Source organism: Simochromis diagramma, unplaced genomic scaffold (genome assembly GCF_900408965.1).
Source record: "Simochromis diagramma unplaced genomic scaffold, fSimDia1.1 OVJJ01000361.1, whole genome shotgun sequence".
Classification (NCBI taxonomy): Eukaryota; Metazoa; Chordata; class Actinopteri; order Cichliformes; family Cichlidae; genus Simochromis; species Simochromis diagramma.
The window spans coordinates 12,687,691-12,710,615 of record NW_024386860.1 but is presented as its reverse complement, the minus strand read 5'-3'; the positions used below and the strand labels follow the sequence as shown (position 1 = coordinate 12,710,615).

The 22,925-nt window shown below is 37.4% G+C and overlaps 2 protein-coding genes across 2 annotated transcripts; both read left to right on the top strand.

The window, feature by feature from the left end:
* Positions 1 to 663: 663 nt before the first annotated feature.
* Positions 664 to 16,826, top strand: tlr18 (toll-like receptor 18). Its single transcript, XM_040030617.1, has 4 exons — positions 664 to 865; positions 11,208 to 12,203; positions 12,931 to 14,113; positions 14,654 to 16,826. Exons 1-4 carry the CDS (start codon positions 822 to 824, stop codon positions 15,098 to 15,100), a joined length of 2,670 nt encoding a protein of 889 aa, XP_039886551.1. The 5' UTR covers positions 664 to 821; the 3' UTR covers positions 15,101 to 16,826.
* Positions 16,827 to 17,702: 876 nt separating this feature from the next.
* Positions 17,703 to 20,160, top strand: s100a1 (S100 calcium binding protein A1). Its single transcript, XM_040030624.1, has 3 exons — positions 17,703 to 17,832; positions 19,169 to 19,318; positions 19,653 to 20,160. Exons 2-3 carry the CDS (start codon positions 19,178 to 19,180, stop codon positions 19,797 to 19,799), a joined length of 288 nt encoding a protein of 95 aa, XP_039886558.1. The 5' UTR covers positions 17,703 to 17,832; positions 19,169 to 19,177; the 3' UTR covers positions 19,800 to 20,160.
* Positions 20,161 to 22,925: the final 2,765 nt, after the last annotated feature.

Genomic DNA, 22,925 nt, shown 5'->3' with positions numbered 1-22,925 from the left:
CGCTCTAATTTCCTATATTTCTCAGTTTGTTGCAGTGTTGATGTATTTAGAGACAAAACCTCACTCATAGTTTTATAGGGATGTAAACCCACAGAGGAAATGACATAATAACTAATAAAATATACAAATGAATAAGACAACCAAACTGTGAAAATGGCCCGAGGGCAGAGATGAACTGAAATTCCTCCACCCAACAGATTATCTTCATGGGCCTGTCTAATTACACAGGCAGTTTTTGGCAGAGGTGTTCACTGAAGCTTGGAACAGCGTGGACATGCTTCTTCTTTTTTCAGCAGTTGTTATTTTTAACTTTTTTGTTTTTGCTATCAAAATAGTCTTAGCACATACTCAACCTTTATTTTTAAGTGGGTTTTATTGGGTTAGATTTAAAAAACAAAAAAACAAAAAAAACAAAAACAATATCTCAAGGTTTTAACAAAATAAAATCAAATGTATGTGCATGACCAGAGTAATGGCTATGATGAAACTGATATTTCCCAACAGTTCTGGCTCTAATGTTTGTGTTACAGAATAGCAAACATGATTAAAAATATGTGGAGCCTCTGAGGCAAAAAAAACTACTTTCCACATTCCTGAGCGACGCACACACACACACACACACACACACACACACACACACACACACACGTGCTCATGCACAAAGACTGAAGAGTGAGTGAGAGAGAAAAAGAATCAGACAGAGAGGGAGGGCCAAACACACATACAGACTAGCAGAGCTAACAGAGTGCCCATAAGCTTACTGATCCAGTGGTGAGTCACTTCTCACTAAGCACTGAAAACAGAACAGGTTAGAATGTGTTATGAAAAGTCCAGCTAAGGAAGACCTGAGCCTGTCCAACATGAGGTGAGTGTAAACATATTGTTTTCATGTCTATTTCAAGCTTGTTTTGTCTCTTAACATTTAAAACAATCTACCTGGATCACTTGTAGTTCTAATCTTTCAGCACATTCTAAATGTTGAATAACAATTCTAATTGTTATATTAGAATTAGAATAGATTAGAATGGTAGCATGGCTCAAGATCCTAAAGAGATGTCGTTTATTGTGGAGGCACATAAAATTCACTAGTTGATCTAAGGGGTGGAAAATGTTAACTTGATGGACTTCCTCTACTTGATAGTAATTCTAATTCAATACAGTGTTCCAGCCAAAATAGCGTCCCATACTTATCATTTAACAGTACACCAGTTAGACAGGAAGTGGGAAAAGTGGCAGGTTTCAATGCCCAGTAGTAACATTTTGTAGGTCGTTTGACATATTGACTCTATCTTGGCTTAAATATTTGAGCCCAGACACAGCTGCAGTTGTACACTACAAAAAATAAATAAATAAATCAAACAAAAATAACTAACTAACAAAAACAATCTCTTCCAGTGGTCATGCAGTAGCTTCCCTGGATAAATGGGGGTTAAAGAGGAAATGAAACACTACACCACACCTCTCAAAAACTGACATAGATGTAACACTGTCTGTGAATTTTTTAAACACGTTTAAACAAGTTTTTAAACATGTTTAGTGCCATCTTCTGTCAGTATGTTTATGTTTGCTAGCTAGTGACAGAATGGATAACTCTGAGGAAAATCAGGACACTAAAACCAAAAACCAGTCTAAAGGGATCACTTTTGGGCTGCCCCTGGCTGCAACAATAAGTTTTATGTCAAGAAAGGACATATTTGCTCTAATGTTTGATGGCTAGCTGCATTCAAACAGGAAAATCCATGTGTTTGCTGTAATGTTCATTGTTTTAAACCACATTATGAATAAGATAAGTGTAGAAGAGCCTGTTTAAGTCATGTGACAGGTTGTTCACCCAGACCGACATGCTGGAGTTGGAAACTGAGTTTTCTTTCCTTTTTAAAGGTTGCATTGCTTAAGGTTTCCTTAGTATAGGAAAGCAGGAAGGTGTGCAATTTTTCACTTCCTCTATTGTTTTTTATGTACAGCCTCACACAGCTGGTAGCATGGCTAAAGATCCTAACGAGATGTATTTATCCAGTTATTCACTGAGCATAGAAAAACACTGAAAACCCCTCTTTCCAATACCTCAGCTGTGTTATAAAGGAATGAAAAAGGTATTTCAGTGCTATGAAAGGTTTATTAGCTCTTGTGTTAGGAAGGAAGTGATATAACACAGAGCATCTTGTTTTGTAACAAATAGGATATTTAAATCACAAAATAGCATTAAAATATGACTTTCTTGGGTGGAAGAATTGTTCATCACAATGAAAATTAAGTTTTTGAGACATCTGGAGTATGTTGGCCTGGAGGCATTCACTATTTCAGCTTTCACTACACAGGCTACAGGTAAGATGGCTTGGAGTATCTCTGCTTATATCCGGTTTTCATCTTTTAATGAGTTGTGTTGATAATTATAAAAAGATAAAGATTTCAGGTTTACTGTATGCTTAGAGACACTCCTAAGGCAAGCAGCCTCCTTAATTGCTGGCACCTGTGAAGCCCCAGTGGTAAATAAGCTAACATTGGGGAGATTTGAACAGCTGGTGTCTATGTTGCCTGCCTGATGGTGTATGCAAAGTCTTCTTTAAAGATCTGAGCGGCTTAGTCATTTTGAGATTACAGGTTTTAAGGTATATTTAGAGAAAGTAGAAGGAGTGTCCAGGATGTGGTGATTATTCAGGGATTTGTTTGTATACTGAACTCACTGGATGTCTCCTGCTGCTCTGCCCTCTTAAATGTTTTTCAAACAGTTTTACTTTTCCCTGTGTGTTTTATTTTAGTTCTTTAATGCTTCAACTTATGTTGAACCTTCAGTTATTATTTAACTGTAATGCTGAATGCTCAGAAGCCAACCCAGTTAATCTTCTTATCTTTCAACTGAGAAGATGTCCAGAGAAGCTCATCCTGAGCAGATATAATAGTTGATGCAGTAGTGGACCTGTGCCCACTGATACTGCAGCAGCTTAGAGACGATGAATGCAGTACATGTGAGTGCTGCAGCTCTGCCCTACTGCAGCTGCCTCCCTTTTCCCACTGTATCTAATTAGTTTTTCATTGTAATCAGATTTTATCTCTATGGGGGAAAATAAAATTATCACATAGCTACTATTTTATCTTTATAATTAATGTCAATTTTCATGGCAATATCTAAAATGTTATTGCATATTTTATGACTTATATAAAGATATGATCAAGATGTTTGACAAGAACACAATTATCATGTTTCTCAACAGGGAACATTTACTACAAAGCAGCCTTCTGTGCTTGTGTGTTGTTGTCACACACATACATATACACACATTTATGGCTTTAGAAAGCAACAATGGAGGCTGCTCAATGAACTAAAGTGAACCCCTGAATCCCCAGAGTGCTGGATCACTCTAGGGCTACTTCAGTTAAAAGGAAGCTTCTTTAGTAAATAATAAGATTTTCATCAGTCCTTTGCTAGTTAGTGACATTACTTTGATATTTTTTTCATATGTTTCTTGTCATATTCAGTGCCTGGTTTTAGTCAGTCACTGAATATGACCATTCATTGATTACTCATTCTCTGGCAGCATTAATAGGACACAAAACAAGGGCTTATAGGTGGAGTCAAGTGCCACTGAGACAGCACACATTTCTCTTTGCTGAGTAGTTTTTCCTTTTGGGTTTTGCAATAAGACAGAATTCATTTTAAATCCCTCTTGCTCTTTGTTTGTAAACTCCTCCTTAAAATGCCTGAAACCAAAGCACTTAAACGAAACACAAATCTACCCACACTATCCTGTTTAATAGAGCTTTTACGTGGTGGATGCTTTGATTTGTTGGGTGTGACTAGTGACTAATAACATCTGCAATTGTTATGTTCCACTTGAATGTAGTATTTTACCACAACATTGAGCGAACATGTGCAACTGGAGAGCACTAGCAGTGAAACACGGAAGCAGAATTTAAAGTTCGTATTGTTTTCTTTAATGCTTTCCTGACCAGAGTATTGATTTGAACAGAGCAGACTGTAATGATTTAGAAATTATTCAAGACTCTCCAGAATACTTTTGTTCTGTTTTGCTCTAACGCCCCAATATAGTATCACACTCTTTTTTTTCTTTACTTGTCGTGTGGTAATAGAAAGAATTTGTCTCATCAAGCACAGGTGTTACTTCTATCAAATTGTGACTATCAAATATTTAGCATTTACTAGAATGCTTTTTCTGTTCTTCTAAATCTAAATGTCTGTTGTAACAAAGCTGTATTAAGTTTGAATAATTGTTGTTATTACTTTTCTTTTCCTAGTTTGAGGGATGCTGATGGGAATATACAAAGGCTTTGTGATTTAACTTGACATTTCCCTTCTGAAAGAGTCATTCCTGCCATTTTTATACCCAGTCATCTGTTAATGGATTGGATGTTTTTCACTGTTTGTATAATTTGTGATTTAGTTCTTCAGCTCACCCTTCTTTGGCATTTCTCCCTCTAGAAGTGTCTAGTTAGTAAGCTGTTTTTGCTGGTATTTGTTCAAGTTTTCCTATCTGTCTCCCTTATGGTAGAAAGCTTTTACTGGAAATTCTTACAGGAAAGTCGTGATTCTTGAAAACAACTTTCACAGCAAGCGGTTTCTTTAAAAAAGTAACTGTCAGAGTCAAAGCGAGAAGACGATAAGCAAGTGCTTTTCATGATAGTTTAGATAACAGCAACTTAATTTCATTTACTGTATTTATCTTACTGCTCTTTGTCTATACAGCAACAGTGCTGGTAAAGAACTTTTGATATATGATAGAAAAACAACCTGTGCGCATAAACATGTGCAACATCTGTCCCTGCGGAGAATGAACATGATAACTTAAACAGAATCATCAACCAAGTGCAGCTGTGTTTGTGCATAGCATGTAAACAGCCTCATTAAACCAGAGTAAAGAACACTCATCAGTGAGAAAAGTCTGCTGCCAGATACATTTGTCATATCAGGGCAGTGGGCCCAGCACTGCCAACACATGTCAATGAAAGAACTGTTTGCCACCAACTATTGACTGCTGGGTAAATATCAGATGCAGTAATAGATCTTTACACTTACTGGATGACGCTTTCCATGCATATCAGAGAGATATCGCGGCTTAATGAATGATAGAACTGTTTGCTGTGTCTTTCACAACCTGGTTACTAATTTAGTGTATAGCTACCCTTGTCAAAAACTTACATTGTATTGTAGAAATCATATATTACCAGGAGAAGACTGACTTGTTGATATACAGGGAGTGCAGAATTATTAGGCAAGTTGTATTATTGAGGAATAATTTTATTATTGAACAACAACCATGTTCACAATGAACCCAAAAAACTCATTAATATCAAAGCTGAATGTTTTTGGAAGTAGTTTTTAGTTTTAGCTATTTTAGGGGGATATCTGTGTGTGCAGGTGACTATTACTGTGCATAATTATTAGGCAACTTAACAAAAAACAAATATATACCCATTTCAATTATTTATTTTTACCAGTGACACCAATATAACATCTCCACATTCACAAATATACATTTCTGACATTCAAAAACAAAACAAAAACAAATCAGCGACCAATATAGCCACCTTTCTTTGCAAGGACACTCAAAAGCCTGCCATCCATGGATTCTGTCAGTGTTTTGATCTGTTCACCATCAACATTGCGTGCAGCAGCAACCACAGCCTCCCAGACACTGTTCAGAGAGGTGTACTGTTTTCCCTCCTTGTAAATCTCACATTTGATGATGGACCACAGGTTCTCAATGGGGTTCAGATCAAGTGAACAAGGTGGCCATGTCATTAGTTTTTCTTCTTTTATACCCTTTCTTGCCAGCCACGCTGTGGAGTACTTGGACGCGTGTGATGGAGCATTGTCCTGCATGAAAATCATGTTTTTCTTGAAGGATGCAGACTTCTTCCTGTACCACTGCTTGAAGAAGGTGTCTTCCAGAAACTGGCAGTAGGACTGGGAGTTGAGCTTGACTCCATCCTCAACCTGAAAAGGCCCCACAAGCTCATCTTTGATGATACCAGCCCAAACCAGTACTCCACCTCCACCTTGCTGGCGTCTGAGTCGGACTGGAGCTCTCTGCCCTTTACCAATCCAGCCACGGGCCCATCCATCTGGCCCATCAAGACTCACTCTCATTTATCAGTCCATAAAACCTTAGAAAAACCAGTCCTGAGATATTTCTTGGCCCAGTCTTGACGTTTCAGCTTGTGTGTCTTGTTCAGTGGTGGTCGTCTTTCAGCCTTTCTTACCTTGGCCATGTCTCTGAGTATTGCACACCTTGTGCTTTTGGGCACTCCAGTGATGTTGCAGCTCTGAAATATGGCCAAACTGGTGGCAAGTGGCATCTTGGCAGCTGCACGCTTGACTTTTCTCAGTTCATGGGCAGTTATTTTGCGCCTTGGTTTTTCCACACGCTTCTTGCGACCCTGTTGACTGTTTTGAATGAAACGCTTGATTGTTCGATGATCACGCTTCAGACGCTTTGCAATTTTGAGACTGCTGCATCCCTCTGCAAGATATCTCACTATTTTTGACTTTTCTGAGCCTGTCAAGTCCTTCTTTTGACCCATTTTGCCAAAGGAAAGGAAGTTGCCTAATAATTATGCACACCTGATATAGGGTGTTGATGTCATTAGACCACGCCCCTTCTCATTACAGAGATGCACATCACCTAATATGCTTAATTGGTAGTAGGCTTTCGAGCCTATACAGCTTGGAGTAAGACAACATGCATGAAGAGGATGATGTGGACAAAATACTCATTTGCCTAATAATTCTGCACTCCCTGTATATCATCAATCAAGTCCTAACTAGAGTTGTTTGGTGTGTTGTGAGCACATCTTTGTGTATTTTCTGTTGGTTTTATTCTTCCAGGAGTTTTATACTAACCTCATTTCTCCTTTCAATTACTGTACACAATTGGATCCATGTCTTTAAAGTATTGCCAAAAGATTTTTTAAAAAGTAGACCATTCATTTCTTGTAACAACAAATGGAAACCTTGTCCTTGTTATGCTCGTATCTGTTGTTACCTGTTTTAGATACCGGATGAGCCAGTGCAGCTACATGGTGTCCTTTATCAGCAATTATGGAGCAAAAGCAAAGAAAAAAAAAGAAAAAAGCATTCACTCATCTTATTTCTTATTTGGTTCTCCATGATAATTTGAGCACTTCCACTTGGTCATAGTTAGAATGCAAACAGTGTCATAGTTACAAGGTGTTGCCAGTCTATAAAATTTAAACGTGACACAAACGGTGATAACAAATTATCTTTCTTTTTTTTTCTCACATGCTTGGGGAGATTCCAGCTTGTCTTATATGAATTTGGCAGTGAGCCAGCCTGGGGAGAATAATTAACTCTGAAAAGATTTTGTATAGTATACTGTGTACACAAAAGAGATTATGTGTAGGTGTTTTGACTGCACTACGTACAACTCTATTTTGACACACCACATGACTTTGTTAAACAAACGAAAATAATACTAAAAATTTGAACAGAGAAGTCTGCAGCTTTGCCAACATGTTTGTGCAGATTCCTTTCACCGATAAGACTGTACACCGCAGAACAGAAAACATTTCTCTTGTGGGAATTGTACATTCATGAGAACCACAAAAAATTCAGCAAGAGGTCACACAGAACAAAAGTACGGTTCATAAGAGGAGTTAAACACAGAAACTTATAACCTGCTGGTTAATATAAAATCTGATAGACATAACTTAAAAGCTCTCAGTGTTTGCAGGAATGTGGCAATTTGGCTTACCTCTGTTGGAAACATTAATGAGGAATTTGCCTGAGGTAAAAAGTTTTAGTTTTCTGTGGTGGCCCTGAGAGATCAAATGCAGTGGAACTTGAGGAAACACTAACAAAAAGAAAAATGCTGCAAAGGCACACAAAATGTAATAGATGTTGAATAAAAAGCAAAGGAAGCTGAATAAAACACAACAGCAGTAGAAAAAAATAAAACTTTACAAAAGCAGAAGTGTTCTGTAGGAGACAGCAGAATAGCTACGGAAGTGACAGAAACCAAAAGAAAATGCCTTAAAGAAGCAGTGAATTTATCAGGTTTGTGAGGGAGAAAATGATGCAAGGCAATGTGTGAAGATCACAGTACAACAGGTCACACAGATCAAAAAGTCTTGACCTTTAGGTTTTTCTAATTAAAAAAAAAACTTGATTAAACCATCCTATTGACTGCAAAATGACCTGTTGTTGTTTAGATTTATGCCTAACAACCACAAGATAAAGCTATCTGAGACTACACTGTGGGAGTTGCTGACTACTCTAATGTTTTTGCAAACTTATCTCCTTTTACAACTGGTGCACTGATCTGGATCTGGATGAGTAATCTGAGGAAGGGCAATTCTTAACCTAATGCTAGGCACACAGTCACACCAGCCAGATTATATTTGGTAACAATCAGACTTAAATTGCTGCTATGTGTAAATGAAATTTTTACCACCAACAAAACATCAGTCCCACAACTTGAAAGGTCAACTTACAATAAGCAATAGAAATGATTCATCAGATCTACTCATGACTTCTGCTGCTGTGTTCTATATCTGCATCTAGGCAATCAATATAAAGTATGGCCAGTGTAACTAAACTAAACTAAATTGCATGTACAGTCAAAATTTGTTTTTGCTCCATTATATACAAGAGCAGCTGGTGAATGACATGAGTTTATGTTTTGTCTGGATTAGCATTGTTTTCACATTTTAGCATTACTATTCACCACTTATGTATCACACAGGCAGGCCAACAAACCAAAATATAAATGTAAAGAGAAAAAGCAAGAGGAATGCAGATAGGTGCTTCTGAACCCTGATGGAGTTATCACAAGACAACACATGGGATCAAAGAAAGATCTTGCATGGTCCGTGTGGTGTGGCGTGGTCTGCGGTGCCGTGCAGGGTTAAACAGTTACCTATTAATAGTCCTGCAACAGGCAGGTCTTTCATGTTCACATACCATGAATGGGTATTCATTAACCATGTCCACTTAAAGTAAAAATTGTATTTCACAATTTAACACTATTAAGATCAAAATTGAAATGAAAATGTTAACACTATCAATATTTTTTTAGTGATATCTGGCAAATGATCTGAAAGACTTGGTGCCAACTTGGGGTTAAACTTGAACTTGGCACTAAAATGACCAAAATAAATGGAAAATGAAAACATTGTCTCGTGGCTTGAAATATAATTGCATTTCAAATCATTTAAGACAAAATTAGCATTGTTATAATATTAGTATAATATTGATAATGCAAAGTACCACAGCTGCTTTACATGGAAAACATTACTTTACAACAGTGCCTTTATGTGACATGTCTTACTAAGTAAATGTTATTGATGTTTTTCTAATCTACTGTCAATTTCCAGGAACAGCTGTCCACTGAGGCCCAAGTCATATAGCTAAACAGTATTACTGTTGTGTTACTTCCCATACAATGTTTAACTGACAAATAAGGACGAAGATTGCCAAAGTAACAAACACAGATATTGATTCAAAGAACTCATCTGTCATGTGACACTTTTTCCCCTAGAACAATACGTTAATTCACTCATTCACATGAATAATTAGAAATGATGAGTAACTGACTCAAATGTCAGTGGAATGTTATGAGAAATTACATTTCCCCAATGAATATATTTGTGGATAAATTATACATTTGTATTTTTTATTTATGTTTCTGCCAGAAATATAATTCAGAAATTAACGCATCAGTTTATCATGCACCATCAATCTGTTAGATGTAGCTGAGTCAATTAATTGAACAAAAATTATGTTTGACAGGATGATGATATTTTTTTTTTCTTATCCAGACTGTCACAAATGAACAGACAGTGCTCTAATACAGTATAATGACCTACAATTATCTAAAATAAACAGGGCAACAATGTTTTTCTACTCTAGCCATATCCATGCAGAATTGTTTATTCGACTCACATTAATTCTGGAATAGATAAAACAACATTGTTTTATGAGCGTTATAAAGCTTTCACGTGGGGGCACAAACAATGTGTAACCTTGAGCTACTACTATAAAAGGGGAGGAGAATTTGAAAGTGTCTGCATTACCAGCCCTTAGCAGAAAGGTAGACTTCACAGGGTAAGTGCTGTGTAATGACAAAGTTGCCGTTGTTGATGTTTACTGAGGGACCAGTGGAAATGTATATTGTAAATGGATGAAACTAATGTCTTTTTAAATGCGGGTTTGCTGCCTGAGTGCATTCAATAAATGCGGTGATGTGTGCGGTTTCTAGGTCAACTTAACCTGAAAAGAAGCTAGAAATCAGTGACTGGCAGACACACTTATAACCCAACAGGAAATTATGAAATTAAATATATCAGAAAAAAGTGTTGCATTCATGCATCTTACAGGAATTAAACGTTGGTTTTGTTTACTGTTTTGTAGAAGTGATGTACTGTTACGTGTCACAATTTTGCCCAACACTGATAATGCAATTTCAAAAGTACACATTTTTCTCTGATTTATATACTTGCATGTGTGTGTACATGTTTAGACATCTTTGTGAGGACAGAAAAATTGGCGTGCCACTGTACTTGTCGGGACCAACAGTCACTTATGGGGACAAACGGTTGTCCCCATGAGTTTGACGGCATTTTTGAGGGTTAAAAATTTGGTTTTGGTGTCAGGGTTACAATTCCGTTATGGTTAGGGTTTATGGTTTAGGCTAAGGGTTAGGGTTATGCATTCATTTTTGATGTTAAGGGTTAGCGTAAGTGGCTAGGGAACGCATTATGTCAATTAGATCTCCTCATTAAGATATGTGTGTGTGTGTGTGTGTGTGTGTGTGTGTGTGTGTGTGTGTGTGTGTGTGTGTGTGTGTGTGTGTGTGTTTGTGTGTCTGTCTGTCTGTCTGTTATGCTTACTACTCAATCACATCTAAAGTTTTTGGATTCAGTTTACTTGGATTTTTTATGCCCTCAATTCAGTTAAGTGAAAACAAGGAAAATTGCAAAGAGATCTGAAGCCATGAAATTGATTTTTTTGGTTTTTTAAAGTACAGAAGAAGTCTAAGAAATACAGGAAAGGGGATTGAGGGAAAGCAGGGAGCCTAAAAGAGCACTCAAACACAGAATAAAATCTGAATGAGCATTAATGTTAATGTTTAATGAAATGTTAATCAAACTATTACGTGTATCTGGCATTTACTGTCTACGGAAATCAATAAAATGTTTTGATAATCTTGCCTGATCTTGTTCATTTCCAGGTCTAAAACAATGATTTGGAAGTTGATCCATTTCAGTGGTCTCTTTCTTGGAGCTCTCACACTCCCAACTCCATCTTCACTCCCCACTACCAACACTGAGGAAAGACTCTGTCAGATCTACAACTCTGACCGATCTGCAGATTGTCTGGGAAGACAGGTTGACAGTATCCCATGGAGACAATTTCCACCCACACTTGAAGAAATAGACCTCTCCTATAATAAACTTCAAGCTGTTTATGCTGATGACCTTTTCCACCTCCCTAAGCTTCGTATCCTCAAGCTTCAGTACAATAACATTTCATACATTGACAATGATGCCTTCAGAAACAACACACTCTTGGAGTATCTTGACATCTTCAATAACTCCCTGCAGGAAATTCCTGCCAGAGCTCTGACACCTCTCGTTAATCTAAAAGAGCTCTACATGTCTAATAACCTTTATATAAATGCAACTTTGGCTGACTGCTTCTCCAAACTTTCCAGACTCCAGGTTCTCTCCATGGGCGGCCCTTTGGTGATGGGCCTAAAAAAAAAAGATTTTCAGCCCCTGAAGAACCTTAAGCTCCAAGGATTTGCTATTAAATGTTCCTCCCACCTCCGTTACTATGAGCCTGGAAGTTTAGAAGTCATTCAGACAAGTCAGATGGGCTTTGACATGGCTATAGACCAACGCCCAAATGCTCTTGTTCATATGCTACAGGACCTAGCTAACAAAACATTCACAGTCATTCAATTTCGTAACCTCTTTGAATTCACATACTACATGGGACAGGAGGACATTTTTCAGGGTTTAAAACACATTAAAGCCAAGCAACTCATCTTTCACAGAGGAAAATTCAATGAGAACCTTATAAGGATGGCTTTAATCAATTTACAAGCAACCAGCATCAAAAGATTAAGACTTCAGTACATTGACTTTGCCCGTTCGCCAACATTTGTTGATAGTGGTGCAAGTTCCAGCATCACAGATCTTGTACTGGATAAACTGGATCTTTGGTGAGTATTTTGGTGTCCTACAAGATTGCTCTAACAGTAGTTTACACATCTCACTGATCTAAACTGCACTACTGCATAATTCTGTACAATAATAACTATAGTTCTACAACTGTTTATAACTTGTATAGTTCACATTTCTGTATAGTTTCATATTTATATCCTGTTCGTAGCCTGTACATAGCTTGTACACTCACTACAGCCTGTACATACTTATAGTTATAGCATATTCATAACATACCTTCATACCGTGTACATTGCAACATACCCATAATAGACCCATTTTTGCAATATATCTATTTTATTACTAAGCACTTTCTGGATGAATGCAAACTGCATTTCGTTGCCTTGTACGTGTGACATGTGCAATGACAATAAAGTTGAATTCTATTCTATTTTAATGGACCGTAAAATGTGATTTTCTGATTTTCATCTTGTAAACTATGGTTATACTTAAACAAGCAATTTTAGTCACAAGGTTGTGCAGCGCAACATAGGGCATGACTATAAAGGAACATAACAGGGCTTTAAATTAATGATCCAAAAACAGCAGCTGCACTAAATACAGTAAAGCTGCACAAGAAGATGATGCTATGAAATAGTGGGTTTGACAAGTATTTTGTTATAGTTATAATTCAATACCTTGTTACAAAGTGAAATTACATGAATGTGAAGCTCACTACTAAGGTCATACAAAAATACGCAAACTAAATATCTCTGTTTCTTGTAGGTACATCAGCAATCCTGATGTGCTACGATTTGATTGGCGTTTCACCTGGTTCAAGAAAGTTAAGCAACTGTCTATTCAACATGTGTATTTCAACTCTGCACCCTGTGATTCATGGGTTGAGATGAACGGTGTGGAATTACTAGATGTCTCCAATAATCGACTAAAAAATGAGTTTGTATTCAACCAGCGATGCGATTACAAGAACACCATGCCGAATCTTCATACATTCAACACAAGCAACAATGAGTTGACCAGCTTAAAAGACTTATCATCCCTCACAAAAGAATTCCAGGAGCTAAAGGTTTTGGATTTCAGCTACAACAAATTAGGATCTGCTAAAGATAGCCAAAATTGTGTCTGGAAACAAAATATCACCAAGTTTATTGCTCACCATAATAACTTTGTAGGTGAAGCTCTCAGTTGTCTACCAACCACAGTACAGTACTTGGATCTGTCCTACTGTGATCTGGACCAGCTGGACATGAACTACTTTGAGAAAACCACCAACCTCAAAACCCTTCTACTGAGTGGGAATAAAATTAAATTCATCCCATCTAAATGGGAAAGTGCATCACTGCAATCGCTAGCTTTGGATGGGAATTCATTTGGCCTCATTAGCAAAAAATCCTTTGAAGATATGACTCAGTTGTCTCAACTTCAGGCAGGGAACAATCCTTATCATTGTACATGTGAGCTTCATGCTTTCATCCAGGAAACGATTTCAAAAGGAAAGATAAACCTCACAAACTGGCCTGAGAACTACAAGTGTTACCACCCAGAGGCTTTGCTCAACACAGTCATAGCCAAATACTTTCCGGGTCATGTAGCATGTGACATCAGACTGGTTATCATCATCTGTGTTGCAACCACCACAGCAGTGATCTTAATACTTATGCTGATTTGCTATATTTTTGACCTCCCATGGTACACTAAAGCAACATACCAGATCATCAGGGCTAAATACAGAGCTCACAAGGAGAAAGCAGCTGGTGATCTGGAAACTTTTACCTACCATGCCTTCATATCCTACAGTCACTCAGATGCTGACTGGGTGAGGCACCAGCTCTTACCCTGTTTGGAGAACAACACGAACCCCTATCGTCTATGCATTCATGAGAGGGACTTCATGCCTGGAAAGTGGATCATTGATAACATCATTGAGAATATTGAAAGCAGTCGTAAGGTACTAAAATGTATTATGTAGTAAAAGCACCCCACTGCACACCAGCACATTAAAAGTTACAGTAAATTAAAGTCTTGCAAAATGAGAAACAACACACAGCAAAACCTAATTATTTTGGACATTTTTTTTTTTTTAGGAGCTACAGTTTTAGTCAGTTGATCTATGGCAACGTCACTCAGTGGAAGTGTGTGTCATTTTCACATAATTTTGTTCATTCAAAGGCAAAACAAAATAGCTTATAGTCACCTGGTTCAGTAGTTGCCACTTCTCCTTGGCACTTCTCATTTTTTTAACCTACATTGCAATTATAAATGATGATAACATCATCTCAAAACTTGCCTGACAATTTGTTGACTGTTGGAATACCGAGTCTTAAAAGTCTAAAAAAGTAAGTAATGGTGATATGAGTTATGCTAAATGGTTGATGAATATAGTTTCCCTGTTGTTCAGCATCTCATCATTGTTGTTTGGAAATTGGTAGGAAGGCATAAGGTAGAGAACCTATAATAATTTCCTTTCTGTTGTTTTCTTTATTCCTAGGTAATGTTTATTCTCTCACGGCACTTCGTTAACAGTGAGTGGTGCAACTATGAGCTGTACTTTGCTCAGCAGAGAGCAATGGGAAAAACCTTCAGTGATGTCATCTTAGTGGTTAAGGAGCCTATTGATCCAAACTCCTTACCCAGCAAGTATTGCAAGCTCAAGAAGATGCTGAGTACAAAGACATACCTGGAGTGGCCCCAGCAGGTTAACCAGCAGGCATTTTTCTGGGCACAGCTGAGGAGTGTTCTGGGAAAGCCAACAACCCAAGAGCGGGCAAACAGTGTTAAAAGAAGAACCCTATCTGCGGGAAGAATATCTGTGATTGGTCCCCCTATTGAAGAAAGGGTGCCAGAAGAAGATAAGATGACTGTGGAAAAAGAAGCAGAACCCACAAACGAAGCAAATGAAGAGCCATTAAATCAAATACCACTGGTGGCATTTTAGCCATTAAATTAAAAAGAACTATTAAACAAATGCCTTTCTCAGTATTTTCTCAGTAAAGACCTCCCCTCAAGTAACCTTTTTGTTTAGGCTATGCCAACAAGGGAGCAAAATACAGCATCTCATTGTGATAACAAAGAAAAACAAACAACCCCTGCCCAACAATCTGTCTGCCCAAGGCAGTCTGTCATGTCATCCCTGACAGCTGAGCTGATGGCCTCTGCTTCACTTTCCCTCAGTGTCTCAGGCCAGGTGCCCTGCTGACAGGCGCTGAAAGGCCGGCTCACATGAGATCTCCCATGTTGCACTCTGGATAACAAGCAAGGTCCCAGCAAACCATGGTGACAGGTGCCACACTGTGAAAGGACTGTGCACTGTTACATTCTTGGCCCTCAGAGGTACGAGATCATGAATGTTCAAACTCAGATCAAGCCGAGTCAAATGAAACCATATAGTAACAATACAAGCGATATCAAGTTGTAGAGCAAAAGCTTAGAAACTGGAGAATGGTAATGCTCCATCAATCAGTGTTTGTATCAGCACTAGTCATTTTGAAGTTTTCGGTGTAATATTCAATGTGTTTCAAGCTGAATACTATTCCTATTTTAGTGAATACTGCACACAGGTAGTCACCAATTTAAGTTACTGCCAAATGTCAGTCTGAACTTGTGTGCTTGCTGTTTGTTTATTCCTGAAGCCATCCCTCATGAGTTACTATTAGCTTTGCTGTTGGCATACATTGCAAAAGCACACTCACAGAGATTGCTCACTTGACACATGTCATACTTTCATTGGGTCCTCTATGAATCACTGTTTCATATAATAGCTAATGTTTATCAAATATTTGTTCAGTTTTCAGTGTTATCATTGTCACCAGGTATAATATAACTAAGGGAATTAGAATGAGTTATACAGACAGATAGCAGATACATGTCCAGTGCCTGAATGAAGTTAGATTTAGTTGTCTTTACACATGCTTTAAATAAAATAAAAGCTGTTGTATGATTAAGAAAAAATGGCAAAAATGGTTTTGCCAGTTGATAAATGTGAATGTACATTTGTTACATATTGTTTGTGATGGAAGGTTTTTGTTCTAAATACTGAGTCATCATGTCTACCTTACTACTATTTTTAATCATTTGGATTCAGTAATGTAATACTTTGTAATACTTTGATTAAAAAAGAAAAACAGTGTTATTTCTTTTTGCTGTGCTCTGACTTTATTCATGTTGGGCCATTTTAAATTTAACTTTTTTAAAGCTGTTTTTTTTTTTTAAATTAATTTAACTTTTATTTTAAAAATGACTTAACTGATATGGGTTTTGCTATTAATGGTAAGTGTGCAGCCTTGCTTACTTACATATGTGGGCAATAACAAAGTTTGAAAATGGCCAGTAGATGACACCCTTGAACTTAGGCAGAAATGTGACACCACACAGCTAAGGTGTGATGTGCACCCATTTACCAGTTTTTTTTAACTGGGAGTAAGCTCATATATTTTACTTCCCTCTGCATATGTGTATAAGTAATGTTAACATGCAGTCTATAGAGACTTCAAGTGTTTTTGTATTAAACCGCAAATGAAGGACATGTTTGTTTTTCATGAGTCATATTATACATTCTCTAAAATAATGCAGTGCCTTATTTTAATGTCTTGTATACTGCTGGTCATTCATAATCCATACTGTGCAGATGTTGAAATGAATGAATAAAAACATATTTAGTTTCATTTGGCAAAAGAGCGATCACTATAGGCACATTTTTTAGAACAGCTTTTATGAGTAATCGACAATGGATGGTTTTATTCCCCCACACGAAACACAGAGTGTTTAATCTCCAAGTATGTTCCTCACACCAAAAATAAAAGGCCAGTCTGGTCTCACCTGCTGTCTCAGACCAGAGAGGACTTTTTTTTTTAAAAAACTGTTGCTGTAGATACCAAATGCAAGTCGGTTTGGTAAATTTTTAACTAGCATGCAAAAAGCATTGGCATTACACAGGCTACCAGGAGATACTGATGCAAATCAACTCTTAACAACCTGACCCGCATTTAATTTGTATTTCTGCAAAAGTCGAGCTGTCATTCAAATACAATCAATATCTGACTTGCAAATGATATTTAAAAAAGCATTAGTCATGCTTGATAAGCTTACACAAGACCCCGGAGAGGAAAAGAGGAGGAATACTTCAGCCAATTTGCTTTATTCTTTATGTTGCTGATTTTAATTTTGGTTGTTTCAGATTGACAAATTTTCAGCTTTTAGGCTGAAATCAGGGATATTTGTAGGCATTTTAAAATGGAAATTGAAAAACCTTTTCTATAGATTTTTCAAGTTGCACTCGAGTAATATTTGTGCTTCTAACGCAACATTAATACATAACTGGTATATATAATATAGCATACCCTGAATTACATATAAACACATGTACCCTCACTAACCATCTGAGTATCTACTTAATTTGTAACTAATCCCTGTTGCAACATAACTATATAAGGTTAGGAAAAAGAGTGAGTGGTGTTTGTCCTGCAAAGTTCTAAGAGCTGAGGTTGTTGCCTTTAATGGCAATCCAGTTCAATGGTGAAAGCGCTGATGATGCCGTTCAGTGGGAGGTGCCTATCTGATTAAGGTTCATTTGCACACAGGTGAGAGTCGCTATAAGTAATGAGGTGAGAGCTGTGGTGAGAGCTCAATTTGATCTACTTTCAACAGAACCTGTTAAGTATCACTGTCCAGGTGAGTTACTGATCTTTTGCTTTTCTTTTCCCTCCATTGTTTTGATGTGCAGTGGTAGTGTGAAGGATTTTTTTTTTTTTTTGTAGAACTACTTGTGCTGTAGTTGGAGTCGCAGTTAATTAACACCAGCTTCTCATTTGACATTCAAAGACTTAATTAGCTCCCTGATCACGCTGGGAATAAATGATTAACAGCAATCATTGAGAATAATTAGGGGAATCTGATGCCACATCATTTGGAGAAGTGATTTTGCAAACTGTAGATATTCACACAATCTCTCACATACACTATAGATCATGAGATACATGTTGCTCTTCATATAGGCTAAACTATCATCTAATAGCTTTGATGATGGAAATAAGACCATACTCTAAAATTAATCTGAGGTTAAAGGCTATTTATATAATGTAATACAACCAAGAGCAAAATCTATACTTATCTTACTGTATGTGCGAGCTGTCCTGGAGGGGGTCTGGCTTTTGTCTTCTACTGGTTTGTGAGGGGTGTGTGAAATGAAACTGCTCTCTTGTATAGGCTTCTCAGGTGTCTGATAGTGAAAGGCTGGTATAAGGTTAGACACTAGACCTGTCTGGTTACCATGCTGCATTCTCCTCTATGTATTCTGTTTGGCACCATTTTTAGCAGGCTTCAGCAATTGAAATATTTGTTTCATGAGACAACATGCTTCCCCAGCAGTGCCATATTATATAGAATCAACACGCCTAACCAAGAAGTGGTCCCTCATCGCGTGTGTTTTATCCCCTTTTTTTTTTTTTTTTTTTTTTTTTTTTTATTAAATTATTATTTAAATGTCTTGAGAAAAGTGTGTGTGTGTGGTGGGGGACTACTCAGTGAGTCCAGCTTGCTACTGGTTTGAGTACTTTCCCTTTAATCTACAAAATGTAATCTGATTCTGGCTATAGTCCACTGTACAAATAACTGTAAGCCATGCTCTGCCAAAAAATGTCCATACCACCATCAGCGCCAATCTTTCTGTCATTGAGAAATAAAAATGCAGGGAGGGAAGTGAAACACCGTCATGTAACCTGAGTTTTTCTATGATTACATGGTAAGTGTGTGAAACACAGTTTTGCATCCTCATTCCTTTTCTAATTTGGGATGATTCCAGCAAAACCAATCTGAGTGCCAGTGTATTAAAACGATTGTAGTGAAAGGTTTCTCTTAAGCTTTTATAGAAACTGAATGAATTTTAGTGCCTCTTTGTATCTGTATATCAAATGATGCTGGTCCTCCCTGCTCTAAATCTAAATGGTATATTCCATGTTTGGAATAATCTCTTTTGTGGTTAATTTATCCTTCCCTTTCTGATTTTTAGAACTGCAAAATGAGTGCCAATCTGAAAGGAGCAATGGTGGACCTCATTGATGTGTTCCACAAGTATTCTGGAAAAGAAGGTGACAAGTACACGCTCACTAAATTGGAGCTGAAGAATTTGTTGAAGAATGAACTTGGAGAGTTTCTGGAAGTAAGTATCTGTTGCTTAATCCTTTTTTCCTTCTGAAGCTGACCTGAGTAATGTATAATTTTAATGTATTTTAAGTTTTAACAAAGGTAAATCACCATGGTAATTTCCAAAAGAACCTGATGGTTTCTCAGTTTCAGCTACATTTTGAGGAAAAAGTATTTTATTTGCTTTTTTTCCAACTCTATAATGTTGGCCAACAAGTTGATACCTGGGCAAATGAGGAGAACATGCCTCTGTCTAAAGTAGAAGTTATTTCCAGACTGTGCAAATTAAAGACGACCAGCTCAATCAAGATTTGCACTTGGGGAAACTAAACTTGTTGCTCCCCGTTTAGGGCCCCAATGATGCTTGCGTGGTGGAGAAGATTATGCGTGAACTGGATGACAATAAGGATGGTGTGGTGGACTTCCAGGAGTTTGTTGGTCTGGTCGCTGCACTGACTGTCGCCTGCAATGAATTCTTTAAAAGTGATTCCTCTTAAAAATGGGGAAAATAAATGCTTATTACTAAATAACTTTTACGGCAGAGTCGGTCAGGGGTTCAGAGGGTTCAATTATTTTGGACACTAGAATGTTGCAGAAGAGCCACTACTGCTAATAAATCAATGTTTTTGTTCTGTCCTTGGAAATGCTTCCATCCAATAAAAGTAATTAAATGTGTGTGTTGTCCTTAGGAAGCATTTGTAATGGCTCAATAAGTTTACCCACATAATTTAAGTATAATAAAACCTGTCAACAGGTTTAATTGGCTTCATAAGCTTTCTAGCAACTTCAAGCACCACCTAATGGCTAAATCTTGGCTAGGAAAAGTGTTGGTCCTAAAAAGTAATTTTAAAGTTGGCTTTTGTATCTCTCCCATTTTAAAAAAAAAAAAAAAAAATTAGCCTGGAAAGAAATTATGACAGGGTTTAAAAACGTATAATGGCTGTGCCACAATGGGCTTTATCATCTTTTAAATTGGAGTGTTGGGCGGGGTCTATCCTCCACTCTCTGATATCTGGAATCCATCTCAGTAGGGTAAGCATTTCATGTATGTCTCATCCTAAAATAAATCTGCACTATCGAGGATGCACAGAAGTATTTCTACCTTCAATACAAAGAAACCTACGAACTGTGAGGGAAGGGGGGCTCCTTAACAGCATGTCCTTCTCATTCACATCTTTCATTTAGATTATCAATCTTCTGCCCTTTGATTTGGACTTCATAGATCCCACGGTGGGGGAAATTTGTGCGTTACCTCAGCTCAGGTTTCTGTGAATAAAGAGATGCTGTATCATGTTGTGAATGTAAAGTGGCCTTATAAAATACACCAAGAGCATTGTTACACCTGAGCCAAAAGTGGACTATAAAGACACTACTTAGAATGAAGTGGTGTTAAATGTCATACTGAACTGGTATAGCTTCTAAATGACAGGTTATCTTGGTTCCTACTTTAATACTCTCATGTCTCTTCTTCGCTTCATCATCATAGGAGCAACAAACACGCGAGATGGGGAGTTGAGGTTGTGCAGTTTAGTAAATGAAGGGGGGGAAGGTGGTGGTAGCTGCCATGACTTACTTGTACTTAAACCAATAGGAATGCGGCTCTAGTTACCAATGATAATTTAGCGTAAAACAACACACTGCTGTTTTTAGCCTCAACACTGACTCTAGTTTACTTAATCCGTTTTGTGTTTAGTGCCCTTAACTATGGGCTTACAAGCACTGGTTTCGTTTTTGTTCTGAAAGGATTATCCGGATCAGGGATAGTAAATGGCATCATTCCAGGGGGCTTTTCATTACATGGCTGCATGCCTTTTCAAATGAGGAAGATTGTGAAACTGATAAACATTCATCTAGGCAAAAAGTCAAAGTGTGCTGTCCCTGAATGCATGTGTGTCCCTGAACAGGTGCAAGGTTATTGGGTGTTTGTGACTCCTAAAATCTTTGTCCTCACTTCTGCAGCTGAAGCACTAAACATGTAGAAAAAAAATTCACACAGAAAAAAGTGTTTGAATTAGCATAATACCCTTTGATAGAAAACCAATCACTACTTCACTTTGGCTCAGCACAGCAGTGTTCCACTAGAAATTTCTTTTCAAGCATGAACCAAGAAATTGCTTTCAAGATTGCTTCATTTTTATGCTATTCAATTTAAATAAATTGAGTGATTTGTTTAGCCTGACACGTAGCCAAAAATGTATACAGATCAACAGACCTACGTTTTCAGGTAAATCTGAACAATTAAATCTGATTTTCCTCAAAAAAGAAGCTTTGCTTTGCCCTGCCTATCCTAGCAAAGCTAGCTTTGCCTCCTTTGTTCACACTGACAAGTAGGTCAGACAACCATTTAAGGTTAAACACAATGAAACTGCACACAATGAAGTCTAAAGAAACTCAATACAGCTCCTTATAAAGCTGTAAAGCTTCATTTATATTGTAAGAGCAGGTTGGTTAACTGACATTCTCCTCGGAAGCACAAGCTCGAGTTTCATGACACTGCTACTAGCAGACAAGGCAGGTTTGTCTATACTGTCAAGGTCCACCCTGCTGCCACATGGTGGCAGTGGATTAAGCTACAAATGCAGCTTCATAACTGATGAAGCTAAACAAATTTTTTGGAAAATGTCAAGATATAATTTCACACAATCTACCCACCCTTTCTATACAGTGTTCTGAAACAGTGAATGCATGCAGCAGAATTCCCAAACTGTAATTTCAGTTTCCGCTTTATTGCAATGAAATGTGAAATGAAAATAATAATAATAACAATAATAATAATAATAATAATAATAATAATAAATAAATAAATAAATAAAATAATAATAATAATAATAATAATAATATTATATATACATATATATATATATATATACATATATATACATACACAAGGGCTCAGAGAAGAGCTTGAGAAAATGTGGAGGGTGAAGGTAACAGTGATCCCAGTGGTAATCGGAGCACTAGGTGCGGTGTCTCCCAAACTAGGCGAGTGGCTCCAGCAGATCCCAGGAACAACATCGGAGCTCTCCGATGTTGTTCCTGGGTAGACCTCTGGTAGAGGATTACTCATTCTCATTACTTTATTATTATAGTACGAGGAATAAATAATAAGGGAAGGACTCTGGATCAGCACCACAAAAACTTGTGGCCATAGTATATACAGTATTCTGGAGAAGGTATACAATGTCACTGTATGTGCATGTGTGTGCCAGACATGCCTTTTAGGGACATGAACAGGAAACAGTGACAAAAGGAGCTATGTGAGGCTGCTAATGTCAGTGGATCCCTTATAAACTGGATTAAAAAGAGTACACATGTACCAGTTGCATTGCAGAGGTATTCAAGTAAAAAAAATCATAAACACAATTCCAATGTTTTGGTTCTATAACATTTTTTATCATTACTTTATTAAGGATTAGGTCCAAGATTTGTGGATAATTAAATAATAGTTTAACCTTCTAAGACCCGAACTCTTCCACGGCATGCATTTTTAATTTCTCTTTCATATTTGGGCTGATTGGGACTTAATGAATGTAAAAACAAAGAATTACCAGAATTTTAAAATTTTGATAGAACAGTAGCAGTATAATGTCCTCGTAAGTGGATATCAGGCCCTTGTAGAGCAA

Coding starts and splice junctions, on each gene's coding strand:
- tlr18 (XM_040030617.1), top strand. CDS start 822: ATGAAAAGTCCAGCTAAGGAAGACCTGAGCCTGTCCAACATGAG. Junction 866..11,207: donor CTGAGCCTGTCCAACATGAG/GTGAGTGTAAAC, acceptor GTTCATTTCCAG/GTCTAAAACAATGATTTGGA. Junction 14,114..14,653: donor ATATTGAAAGCAGTCGTAAG/GTACTAAAATGT, acceptor CTTTATTCCTAG/GTAATGTTTATTCTCTCACG.
- s100a1 (XM_040030624.1), top strand. CDS start 19,178: ATGAGTGCCAATCTGAAAGGAGCAATGGTGGACCTCATTGATGTGTTC. Junction 19,319..19,652: donor AACTTGGAGAGTTTCTGGAA/GTAAGTATCTGT, acceptor CTCCCCGTTTAG/GGCCCCAATGATGCTTGCGT.